The sequence below is a fragment of the Thamnophis elegans genome, chromosome 8, assembly GCF_009769535.1.
Source record: "Thamnophis elegans isolate rThaEle1 chromosome 8, rThaEle1.pri, whole genome shotgun sequence".
Classification (NCBI taxonomy): Eukaryota; Metazoa; Chordata; class Lepidosauria; order Squamata; family Colubridae; genus Thamnophis; species Thamnophis elegans.
Genome location: NC_045548.1, coordinates 78050888 through 78064150, shown reverse-complemented (window position 1 = coordinate 78064150; position 13263 = coordinate 78050888). Strand labels below are relative to the sequence as shown.

Below are 13263 nucleotides of genomic sequence, written 5' to 3'. Positions count from 1 at the left end.
CATCCCTAGTCTTTCTCAATTTCGAAATGGATTTTCTTCTTAAAGCTCACAGTTCAATCGGATAGGGGCCAGAGGTGGGTTCCTACCAGTTCGCACCTGTTCGGTAGAACCGGTTCGTCAAATCTACCGAACCGGTTAGAAGAGGTTCCACCAGTGGACCGGAACGCAGGCCACACACCTACAGAAGAGGCTCCAAAAATTTTTGAAACCCACCACTGACTATCATGCTCCTATTTACCTCCATTAGACCAATAAGATCCCACAGACTAGGCCTCCTCCGAGTTCCATCAGCCGCCCAGTGTCGACTGGCAACGACTACCCGGAGGAGGGCCTTCTCTGTGGCTGCTCTGACCCTGTAGAACGAACTCCCCATGGAGATTTGTACCCTCACCACCCTCCGGACCTTCCGCATAGCCCTTAAAACCTGGCTGTCCCGACAGGCTTGGGGCTAAAGACTTGCTGCCCCACTCCGAATGGTATGATTGTTGTGTTTTTTAGCTGTGTATGATTTTTATGTTCTGTATTTTGTTTGTTTTTTCCCCCCTTCCCTAGAATTGTGAGCCGCCCTGAGTCCCCTCAGGGAAAAGGGCGGCATACAAATAAAGTAATCTAATCTAATCTAATCTAATCTTTATAAAACTCAGAGCCTCTGTGAAAGGGAAGGATGACGACCTGCGTTTGTGGTGCAATCAGAACATTGCGTGTGTTGAAGTTGTTTTAATGCAAACCAAAGATGCCCACCACTCACACACACACACACACACACAGAGAGAGAGAGAGAGACTCACACAGAGAGAGAAAGAAAGGAAGAAAGAAAGGAAGGAAAGAAAGAAAGAAAGAAAGAAAGGAAAAAAGAAAGAAAAGAAAGAAAAAAGAAAGAAAAGAGGGAGAGATGAAAGAAAAAAGGAAAAAGGGACAGAGAGACAAAAGGAAGGAAAGAGAGAGAGAGAGAAAGAAAGAAAACACATGGCCAGCAAGCCACTCCCACAAAGGAGGCCACACCCACAGAGTAGGTTCGAAAATTTTTTGAAACCCACCACTGGTAGGGGGCGTTAAAAAGGTCAAAGTGGCGTCCCACCACCTTCTCTTGTAGATTTGTCCTCCCCCCCCCACCTGTTGCAGGTAGTCTTCGACTTATGACAAGTGAGCCCAACTTTATGTTGCTAAGTGAGAAATTTCCAAGGGACGTGTTGGCTCAGTGGCTAAGACTCTGAGCTGGTTGATCAGAAAGGTCGGCAGTTCGACGGTTCGAATCCCTTGCGCCGCGTAAGAGTGAGCTCCTGTTGCTTGTCCCAGCTTCTGCCAACCTAGCAGTTCGAAAGCATGTAAAAATTGCAAGTAGAAAAATAGGGAAGACCTTTGGTGGGAAGGTCACAGCGTTCCGTGCGCCTTCGGCATTTAGTCATGCTGGCCACATGACCACGGAGACGTCTTTGGACAGCGCTGGCTCTTCGGCTTTTGAAATGGAGATGAGCACCGCCCCCTAGAGTCGGGAACGACTAGTGCATATGTGCGAGAAGAGAACCTTTATCTTTTAAGCGAGAGATTTAAGTGAATTTGGCTGCATATTGTGATCTTTCTTGCGATAGTTGTTAAGTGACTCACTGCTCCTTTTAGTAACATGGTCGTTAAGTGAATCTGGCTTCCCCATTGACTTTATTCATCAGAAGGTCAGAAAAGAAGGTCACATCATAACCAGTTGCCAAGCATTTTCCCTGGCTGTATAAACAGGGCACCGAATCAAAACCAGGTGGCATATTTGTATTGCTTTATAAAGCCTTAGTAAATCCTCACCTGGAATGCTGCATCCTGTTTGGTCACCACATTATAAAAAAGAGACTTTGGAAAAAATGGAGAGAAGAGCAACTAAGATGATTAAAGGCCTGGAGGCTAAAACATATGAAGATTAGCAATAGCAATAGCAGTTAGACTTATATACCGCATTCATAGGGCTTTCAGCCCTCTCTAAGCGGTTTACAGAGTCAGCATATCGCCCCCAACAACAATCCGGGTCCTCATTTTACCCACCACGGAAGGATGGAAGGCTGAGTCAACCCTGAGCCGGTGAGATTTGAACCGCTGAACTAGCAGTCAGCTGAAGTGGCCTGCAGTGCTGCACTCTAACCACTGCGCCACCTCGGCTCTTGGGGGTGGCGGTGTTGGCTAGTCAAGAGGAAAAAAAAATGACTGGGGGGGGGGCATGATAGCAGTCTTCCAGTATTTGAGGGGCCCTGCTACAAAGAGGAGGGGGGGGGGGTCAAGTTATTTTCCAAACCACCAGAAAGCAGGACATGAAGCAATGGATGGAAACTAATATGGGAGGACAAGGCAACCTTGAATGGAGGAGAAATTTCCTAACAGTGAGGACAATTAACCAGTAGAACAGAAATTGCCTTCAGAAATTGTGGGTGCTTCTCCATCACTGGAAGTTTTTTTTTAAAAGATACTGGACAGCCAATAGTCTGAAATGATATAGGATCTCCTGCTGGAGCAGGGGGGGGGGGTTGCCCTAGATGACCTCCAGGGCCCCTTCCAGCTCTATCCTGATTGATTGAATGAGGAATTCTGATTGATTGAATGAGCTCTATTCTGATTGATTGAATGAGCTCTATTCTGATTGATTGAATGAGGATTGACTGTATCTCTACATCTGGAGATGAAAAGCGCGAAATTATGCAATCGACTTTTCCATGCTGGATAATGGGAGTGAAAAAGCAGGTTTGCAGGGATCTTTAGGCCTCATCAAATCTGGTGAAAGAGGTGTCAGGAGGTTGGGCAATTTTGATTTTGATTAGGATCTTGACAGACGGACTAGCAAAATGAAATCCAATGGTGAAAGCAGGGAGGTTCTACATTTAGGCAACAAAAACGAAATGCACAGGTACAGTATAGGTGGTACTTTGCTCAACAGTAGTAACTGTGAGAGGGATCTCGGAGTCCTAGTGGACAATCGTTTAAATAGGAGCCAGCTGTGTGCTGCAGCTGCAAAAAAGCCCAACACAGTTCTAGGCTGCATAAACAGAGGGATAGAATCGAGATCACGTGAAGTGTTAACACCACTTTATAATGCCTTGGGAAGGCCACACCTGGAATACTGGATCCAGAAAAAACTCATAGAAAACTGATTTGCAGAAAAGCAATCTTCTCCTTCTAACATTAGATCTGCTAGAAATGAAGGTATATTTTTCCAAAGCTGGATCTGGATCTGAAAAGATAAAAACAGCAGCAGGAAATGTTTTTCCAGCCTGTTAAACAACATTTAGTGTTTACGTCGGGAGGGAAAAATTCCAGAGATGGAATAAAGAACACGCAACAAAAATGGTTCGTATGGCATACCTTTTAATGCTTTAACTTTAAATGTTCTTAACCATAACTTTCTAATTGACATTTTGTGATGTCATAAGTCGCCCACATTGCCTTGACAGGGTGGGTGGGGGGGTGTTCCCATAGATGTAATTCATCAATAAATAAAAATAATAAACATATATTAAAAACTAGCTTAGGTGTTTTATATCCCTGAATATTTCTATAGTGCAATAGAAAAGCAAACATTTCAGATGTCAAACACTTTGCTTTGAAGCCAGGCTAATATAAGGACAGTTTTTGGAGCAGAGGGAAAAAATTACTAGTGCCTGAATGGAAATAAATATGGAACAGAAGGAAAAGATGAAAATATATGGGGGGAAAAAGAGAGGAGAAAGGAAGGGAAGATGGAAGGGAAGGGAAAGGAAGGGAAGAGAAGATGGAAAGGAAGATGGAAGGTGAAGAGAGGGGAGGAGAGAAAGAAGAAGAGGAAAGAGAAGAAGGAAGAAGAACAATGAGGAGGAAGAGGAGAGGGAGGAAGAAGATTAAAAGTGGGAGGAGGGAAAAGAAATGGGTAGGAGACAAGAAATAAGAGTGAATCGGAGGAATAGGAGGAGGAAGAACAAGAAGGAGGAGAGGAGAGAAGGGAAAATGGAAGGGAAGAGAAGATGAAAGGGGATGAGAGAAAAGAAAATAACAATAAGGGGGAGAAAGAGGAGGGGGGGAAGAAGAAGAAAAAGAGGGGCAGATAGAAATTGGAGGGGAGAAGAAAGAAGAGTAAAGAGGAAGAAGAACAAGAAAAGGAGAGGAGAGAAGGGAAGAGAAGATGGAAATGGAAGGGAGGAGGAGAAAGAAGAAGAGGAAAGGAGAAGAGCTATAAGGGGGAGGAAGAGGAGAGAGGAAAGAGGGGGAGGAAGAAATGAGTGAAGGGGCGAAGAAAGAAGAGCAAAGAGGAGGAGGAAGCAGAACAAGAAGGAGGAGAGGAGTGGAAAAGAAGGGAAAATGGAAGGAGAGAGAAGTTGGAAGGGGAGGGGAGAAGAAAGAAGAATAAAGAGGAAGAGGAGGAGGAAAAACAAGGAGGAGGAGAGAAGGGAGGGAAAGGATGGAAGGGGAGAGGAGTGGAGAGAAAGAAGTAGACAAAAATAAGGAAGAACAAGAAGGAGGAGAGAGGGAGGAAAGAAGAGGAAAGAGATGGGGAGGAAGAAGAAATGGGTAGAGGGGAGAAGAAAGAACAGTGAAGAGGAGGAGGGAAAGAAGAAGAAGGAGGGGGCTCCTGCCCTCCATCCAACTGGCCAATTGGGGCATTGAGGGCCTTCAAGTCCAGCTCTTCCAGCTTTTCCTCCAGGTACCCACCACAAAGAAGAGACGGCAAATCCTGTCCCATCCTTTGGGGGATGGAAGCCTGGTCTGGAAGAGGGTGAGGGGCGCTGGTGAGTACCCCCGATCAGAGGGCCTTGCTCTTCTCCAGGACGTCACTCTCCATCCTGAGGTTCTGGCTGCTGGCTTCGTTGTACCTCGACCACTGCTGGATCTCTTCCGACAGGCTGGGATCCATCTGCAATTCAAACGGAAGAAGGAGAGGAGAAGGAGAAGGAGAAGGAGAAGGAAGAAGAAGAAGAAGAAGAAGAAGAAGAAGAAGAAGAAGAAGAAGGAAAAGAAAGAAAGAAGAGAAAAGAAGAAGAAGAAGGAAGAAGAGAAGAAGAAGAAAGAAGAAAAGAAAGAAGAAGAAGAAAGAAGAACATCAGCAAATGTCATTCTATTCCCGTATTTTTCGGAGTATAAGACGCACCTTTTCCCAACCAAAAAAAGAGGGTGAAATTTGGGTGCGTCTTATACAGTGAATGTAGCTTCCACCCACCCCCATCAGAGGCCAAAACGTGAGGCATGAGGCCGCGATGGTCTGTGGAAATCCCTGCAGCCTGGAACAGCGGATTGGGGTATTCCGGCAGTTTGATCCACCCGCCAATCAGCTGTGCTGAATCAGGCTGCAATAAGTGCTGAAGCTGAGCTGGCCGGTCAGAGTTTGCCGCATTCAGAAAGCACAGGAACTTATTGAGCAGGATTCAAAATAATCATAATCTACAGTACATTACCCAACGGTAGCAGGAAATCCAAGCCCAAAACACGGTCACTTTCACTTTCCGTTCTCGCTAAGCCAAGTTCTTTCCCGTCTCCTTGTTGCTCACACAACCAAATTTCAGAATCCAAAGAGCCCCCATTGGCTGACTTAATATGCGATGCCTGTTCATTGGCTGACCTTGTTAACGTGCGGTCCACGTCCAAGAAGCTAGCCAGCTGAATACCATGGATGCTGGTAGGCAGAGGCAGAATGTTTTCTTATTTTCCTCCCCCAAAAGCTAAGGTGCGCCTTATACTCTGGAGCGCCTTATAGTCCGGAAAATACGGTACTTGTTCATATCCCGCCTTTATTATATTAACAAATAATTCAAGGCAGCAATGTAGCCCATTTTCCTCCACCACCACAAGGGTTGGGCTGAGAAAGGAGGAGTGGCCACCTGCCTTCATGACTAATGTAGACTAGAACTCACCGTTTCCTGGTGGTTGGGCCAAAGTCACCAAGTTGGCTTTCATGCTTAAGGTGGAACTGGAACTCACCATCTCCTGGTGATTAACCCAATGTCATCCAGCAGCTTTCGTGCTTAAGGTGGGACTAGAACTCACTGTCTCCTGGTGATTGGCTCAAAGTCACCCAGCCAGCTTTCATGCTTAGGGTGGGACTGGAACTCACAGTCTCCTGGTGATTGGCCCAAAGCCACCCAGCAGCTTTCATGCTTAGGGTGGGACTAGAACTCACCGTCTCCAGGTGATTGGCTCAAAGTCACCCAACGGCTTTCTTAGTACATATGTACAATTTATGATTGCCAAGTCCTTTGTTCCTTGAAGCCAGATTGAAATGTGGGTATTTCAAGTTACCAAAACAAGTTTTGGAATGTCCCTTCTGTTCCTAAATTACGAGCTTCTACCCTTGTAACTGTAAAATTTCTTGGCTCTGTCAAAACCAAGAAAGCAACACATTTAGCCAACACATGTCGGTCTTGAGGGAACAAGACCTATCTCCTCCTCCATTTCTCCCTTCCTTCTTTCCTCCTTCTCCTCCTCTACTAAAAATTCCCAGCCCATCTTTTTTTTATCGAAGAAGTGGTTAGAATGCAATATTGCAGGCTGACTCTGCCCACTGCCAGGAGTTCGATCCTGAACAGCTCACGGTTGACTCAGCCTCCCATCCTTCCAAGGTGGGTAAAAGGAGGATCCAGATAGTTGGGGGCAAGAGGCTGACTCTGTAAACCACTTAGAGAGGGCGGTAAAGGACTGTGAAGTGGTGTATAAGTCTAAGTGCTAGGGCTAGTGTTAGAAAGGAAGGAAGGAAGGAAGGAAAGAAGGAGGGAAGGGAGGAAGGGAGGGAGGGAAGGAGGGAGGGAGGGAAGGAAGGAAGGGCCATGGTAACACAGTGCTCAGAATGCAGAATCGCAGGCTAACTCTGCCAACTGCCAGTGGTTTGATCCTCAAATTTGACTCAGCCTCCCATCCTTCTGAGGTGGGTAAAATGAGGACCAGATTGTTGGGGGCAAGATGTTGACTTTGTAAAACAGCTTAGAGAGGGCCGTAAAAGCATTGGGAGTGGTATATGATATTGGGAAGGAAGGAAAGGAAAGGAAAGGAAAGGAAGGAATATGAGATGGAAGGGAAACAGAAGGAAGCCATGGTGGCACCATGGTTAGAATGCAGAATTGCAGGCTAATTTGCCCACTGTTAGGAGGTTTGAGGTGGGTAAAATGAAGAGCCAGATGGTTGGGGGCAAGAGGCTGACTCTGTAAACCTCAGAGAGGACTGTAAAAGAACTGTGAAGCGGTATATAAGCCTAAGGGCTATTGCCCTTCCTTCCTTCCTTCCTTCCTTCCTTCCTTTCCTTCCTTCCTTCCTTCCTTCCTTCCTTCCTTCCTTCCTTCCTTTTCATTTCCTCCCTTCGCTCTCCTTCCCTCCCCTTCCTCTCTTCCTTGTAGTTAGAGTGCATTACTGCAGGCTCTTCTGCTGCCTGCCTGCAATTTGGCAGTTCAAATCTCATCAGGTTCAAGGTTGACTCAGCCTTCCATCCTTCCGAGGTGGGTAAAATGAGGACCCAGATTGTTGGGGGCAAGAGGCTGACTCTGTAAACTGCTTAGAGAGGGCTGCAAATACACTGTGAAGCAGTATATAAGTCTAAGTGCTAGGGCGAGTGTAAGAAAGGAAGGAAGGGAGGAAGGGAGGAGGGAGGGAAGGAAGGATTGTTGGGGGGCAAGAGGCTGACTCTGTAAACTGCTTGAGAGGGCTGTAAATACACTGTGAAGCAGTATATAAGTCTAAGTGCTAGGGCGAGTGTAAGAAAGGGAGGGAGGGAGGGAAGGAAAGAAGGAAGGAGGGGGGAGGGAGGGAAGGAAGGATTGTTGGGGGGCAAGAGGCTGACTCTGTAAACTGCTTAGAGAGGGCTGCAAATACACTGTGAAGCGGTATATAAGTCTAAGGGCTATTGCTAATGGGTTATAAACTCCCTAACCTGACTGACAATGAAGTCCTTTGAAGAGCTAAACATCTGGATGGCACCTGCTTTCAGGAAAACCGTGCCTCTTTCGTCACCCAGAGCCAGCTGGGTTGAGTGGTACCGAAAGGCTTGGGGACAGCCAGCCCAACCTTTACGAAAGGCTCTGCGGATTCCAAGAATGCCACGCCCGATTTTGCAAGCCATGAGCAAACCCACCTCCATCTGGACATTTTACTAATCCAGGTGGGAAAGTAACACACGCTTCCGTGGAGTTGTCACGTCCTGTCCAGGGATTCCTGGCTGGATGCTTCCTCTCTGCACTGGTGTGACCCAGACTTTCGTGGAAGGTTACGGTTCATTTCACGGGCGTCTCGGGTGAGAAGGGTAGATCTTTGCACTTTGGATAAAAGTGCGAAGAAGAGCAACTAAGATGATTAAAGGCTGGAGGCTAAAACATATGAAAATGGGGGGGTTTGGCTCATCAAGAGGAAAAAAAAAGGACTGGGGGGGGGGGCTCTGCTGGCTGGAGAATTCTGGGAGTTGAAGTCCACAAGTCTTCAAGTGCCAAGTTTGGGAACCACTGCCTTAGGAGAAGGACTCCATTGGGGTGGAGTGTGTGGGGGAACTCCAGAGAGTCTAAAAGATATCTCTTTGGGGTTTTCAACTTTGTTGAGCTGGTCCCTGGGAAACCAGCCCATATTTTTCTTGAATGGTCAATGATTTAACCCTGAGTAAGCAGATCCCTTAAGATCCCTTATGATATTCCCACTGGGCTGCAAAGGGATAGGATAACAGAGTTGGAAGGGACCTTGGAGGTCTTCTAGTCCAACCCCCCCCCCCCTGCTTAGGCAGGAAACCCACTTCAGACAATGGTTATCCAACATCTACTTTAAAACTTCCAGTGTTGGAGCATTCACAACTTCTGGAGGCAAGTTGTTCCACTGATTAATTGTTCTAACTGTCGGGAAATTTCTCTTTAGTTCTAGGTTGCTTCTCTCCTTAGTTTAGTTTCCACCCATTGCTTCTTGTTCTACCCTCAAGTGCTTTGGAGAATAGTTTGACTCCCTCTTCTTTGTGGCAACCCCTGAGATATTGGAAACATTGCTATCACTTCTCCCGTGGTTCTTCTTTTCATTAAACTAGACATACCCAGTTCCTGCAATCGTTCTTCATATGTTTTAGTCTTCAGTCCCCTAATCCTCTTTCCTGCTCTTCTCTGCACTCTTCCGGAATCTCCACATCTTGTCTACATCGTGGTGACCAAAACTGATGCCGTATCCAAGTGTGGCCTTAGCAAGGCCTTATAAAGTGGTATTAACCCTTCACGTGATCTTGACTCTATCCCTCTTGTTGATGCAGCCTAAACTGTGTTGGCTTTTTTGGCAGCTGCTGCACACGGCTGGCTCCTATTTAAAAGGTTGTCCACTAGGACTCCAAGATCCCTCTCACAGTTACTACTATTGAGCAAGGTACCACCTATAGTATAGGTCCTATACTCTATCTGTGCATTTCGTTTTTTCTTGCCTAAATGTAGAACCTTCCTGCTTTCACCGTTGAATTTCATTTTGTGAGATAGCGCCCAATGTTCAACTCAGTCAAGATTGGTTACGATGGGTTGTGGGAACTCAAACTGAGAGGGATATTCTACATCTGGAATCCTCATTCTTTTAAAACTCTGGTTCTTAACCTCAGCAACTTTAAGAAACATGGACTCCCAGAATTCCCCAGTTCCTTAGAGGTGTTGAGGTTCAGAAACACGATCTTAGAGGGTTCAATCTGACCCAGATTCACCTCCGATGGCCAGGTGGAAAACCATCAGTACATTCCCTAGACCAATGTTTCTCAACCTTGGCAACTTGAAGATGTCTGGACTTCAACTCCCAGAATTCTGGGAGTTGAAGTCCGGACATCTTCAAGTTGTCAAGGTTGAGAAACACTGCCCTAGACTATGGAGCTGGTAGACTCCAAAGTTTGTGTCTTCTTCTGAACTCTGGTGCCATTTTCTCCAAGGCTTTATTGTGCTTTATAAAGCCTTGGTAAGGCCACACTTGAAATCCTGCATCCAGTTTTGGTCACCATGATGTAAAAAAAAAAAATGTAGAGACTCTGGAAAGAGTGCAGAGAAGAGCAACCAAGAGGATTAGGGGACTGGAGGCTAAAACATATGAAGAACGGTTGCAGGAACTGGGTATGTCTAGTTTAATGAAAAGAAGGACCAGGGGAGACATGATAGCAGCCTTCCAATATCTCAGGGGTTGCCCCAAAGAAGAGGGGGGTGGCCTACTTTCCAAGCACCAGAAAGCAAGGTAAGAAAAAATGGGAATTAATCAAAGAGAGAAGCCATCCGGAATTAAGGAGAAACTTCCCAACAGTGAGAACAATTAACCAGTGGAACAGCATGCCACCTGAAATCGTGGGCACTCCATCAATGGAGGCCTTTTAAAGAAGAGAAATAAACAGGAAATAAAAACAGGATTTGTAGACCCAAACTGTGATGCAATATGTTGTAAATACAAAATACATATAAAGGGGCAGAGTAATCTGTATATAATTAGGAAGGCGCGATGGGTATATAGGAGATTGGTTCTATATTTTAGTATGGATGGTGGAAATAATGCCAGGATGGGAGCACTATGTCCGATATTGTAATATGAAATGAATAATATAGTTTTTTTTTTAATAAAGAAGAGACTGGGCAGCCATTTGTCTGAAATAGTAAAATTTCTCCTGCTTGAGCAGGGGGTTGACTAGAAGACCCTTCCCACTCTCTTACATCTGATAGGGGAATTCCAGTATTTGAGAGGCTACACATAAAAGGGTCAATTTATTTTCAAAACCACCAAAAGGAGGCAAAAATCCACTTAAATGTCTCGCTTAGCAACCTAAATTGTCCTCACTTGTGGTCGTAAGTTGAGGACTATACCCCTAACAAGGGAGGGGAGGGAGGAAATCTTCAGTGACACCATTGGGGGGGATGTTGCCTTGATCTTTTTAACGTCTCTTAACGATTTAAACCCATTGAACTGTGAGCTTTAAGAAGAAAATCCGTTTTTGAATTGAGAAGGACCAGGGGTGACCATGGTCAAAGTCTTCGATTCATTCTCCAAAGCACCAGAAAACAGGGAAGAAACAATGGATGGAAACTAATCGAGGAGAGAAGCACAATTGGAACTCAGGGGAAACTTCCCTGACAGGTGAGAACAGGCTAAGAAACCGAGTCCCAAATTTCCGTTGCTAAGCGGGGGACAGTTGTGGCGAGTTTCGCCCCGTTTTGTGACCTTTCTCGCTACACTGGATAAGTGAATCCCTGCCGTTGTTAAACTTAGGCACCCGGTTGTTAAGTGAATCGGGCTTCCCCCATGGATTTGGCTCGTCAGAAGGTCGCAATTGTGTGACTCCGGGACGTTGAGACCTTCATAAATCGGAATCGGTTGCCAAGGACGTACATTTTATCAAATGACCCTGGGGAGGGTGCAACGGTCGGTTAAGTGCGAAAAGCCGTCATCGGTCCACATTTTTCACTGCCTTTGTAACTTTGAATGGCCACTAACTGAAGTGTTGTAAGTTGAGGACATCTGTATAGGTTGCTACTCCGTATCGGATATGCCAGATGCCAAATGAATACATTCGGAGGGGGGAAAAAAAAACCCATCAAAAATGGTGCATTATTCAGGAAGTCCTCGAATACGACAGCCAAGGAGTTCCTCTAACCAGTGGAATGTCGTCGCGTGCCAATGCAATGCGCATGCGACCATCCTCACACCCCACGCATGTGTGCGTGACATCCTTGCTCTCCCTTTCCCCCTGCGCATGTGCTCCGTCGCCACTCCCAGATTTGGTTCCGGGTTGGTGCAGGAAGCTTTCCAGACCAAAATGGGGAACGGGGGCGCAGCAGGAGGCCCCAAAATGCAATTGCAAGTGCCCCGGCCCCCTTGCATGCATGCCCGTGCCCCCCGCACACACCCCACCCCCACGCATGCGCGACAGAGACCTAAAGTAGTTGGTGGGAGCTGGGCTGGGGCGACGGCTGGCGTGCATGCAGAGAGGGCTCTGGGTGCCACCATGATGGGTGTTCACCATCACAGGTATTGGGTCTCCTGCTTGAGCCGCGGGTTGGACTAGAAGACCTCTAGGGTCCCTGCCAACTCCCTCGTCTCTCTCCCTTCTCTCAGGCCTTTGGGACGCGCTGCCTTTTCTACCCGTAGGCTCCACCTTCAGCCTCCCAGCCCTTTCGGGCCCTCACCTTCCTCCGGCACACCTTCTCCACCGCCGTGCCCGGAGTGGTGCCCGCCACATGTTGGCGCACCAACAAGACGGCGCAAACGAAGCCGTCCCGGGTGCTGACGAAACGCTGCTCCAGGAAGAACGCCCGCTGGTCCCAGCCTCGGATGCGCGTCTGGATGGTGAAACGCTCCAGCAGGTGCATCGAACGCCGGAAGCGGCAGCAGGAGGCGGAGAGCATGGTGTGGCCCCCCAGGGCCCAGATGGCCTGGAAGAGCCCGCAGCGGACCATGAAGACGCAACGGGCCATGTCGGCCTCCCGGGGTAGCGGGCGTTGTTCATATGGACCAGGAGGTCCAAGTCGGAGGGCAGCACCCAGCTGTGGAACCGCTGTTCTTGCAAAGGGTCGGCGATGGCGGGAAGCAGCCACTTGGCGTACAGGTAAGTGATGGGCATCCTCAGCAGGTACCAGCCATCCAGGCACGAAGAAGGCAGCAGCGGCCGCCCCGCAGATCAGGAGCAGCGAGGGCATCCTCAGGAGGCTCACCTGGGCCCAGGTGACGGGATGCACACCAGAGGGAGGGGGCGGATGGAGAGAGGACCTTTGCACCGTGCCTGAGCCGGCTTCTTCTTCTTCCGGTCTGCTGGTGCAGCCGAGGAACGATCCACTCTGCACCGGGTGGGGGAGCTCCAGCTCCTGCCGCTTCCTCCCCCTCTTTTTTTCAATTTTAATCTGCCCTTTGGTTTCTTCCTGCTGTCATGCCACCCGCCCCCCCCTCCCTTCTTGCTTAATTCAGCTGACAGCTCTGGGCCCAAGGGGAGCCCGCAGCGTCCCCTGGTGGCTCCCCTGCTTCCTGCAGCGCCACCAGCAAAGGCATTGCATCGTTTTTTTTTGGTCTGTGTGTTTGTGTGTCTGTGTGTGTTTCCCTCCCCGTTTTTTGCACAATGTACAGGGCGGGGCATAACCTTTTCCTAGGGGGTCACAGCAAGATCGACAGCAGTTTACAACTTCCGTGACACCTCATTTTAAAGCCCATAAAAAACTGAATTGAATGAGCTATTAAATGTTAAATTTGCTTTAAGAATGGCTGGAAAATTCGATTCGGAAGAAAAAGGATCATTGACAGAATAAAATGCATTGCCTTTCGAGAGGCTCGAATTTTGGGGCAATGACGTCTGGCCGGGAAATTCGCCAGATCTCA

The 13263-nt window shown here is 47.6% G+C and overlaps 1 protein-coding gene across 1 annotated transcript; it reads right to left on the bottom strand.

Moving 5' to 3' along the window:
• Positions 1-4509: 4509 nt before the first annotated feature.
• On the bottom strand, positions 4510-12679 carry LOC116512649 (protein THEM6-like). Its single transcript, XM_032223251.1, is given in 4 exon segments — positions 4510-4858; positions 12084-12382; positions 12385-12547; positions 12549-12679. Coding segments are annotated over 4 exon segments (618 nt in total). The 5' UTR covers positions 12594-12679; the 3' UTR covers positions 4510-4747.
• Between the last annotated feature and the right edge of the window lie 584 nt (positions 12680-13263).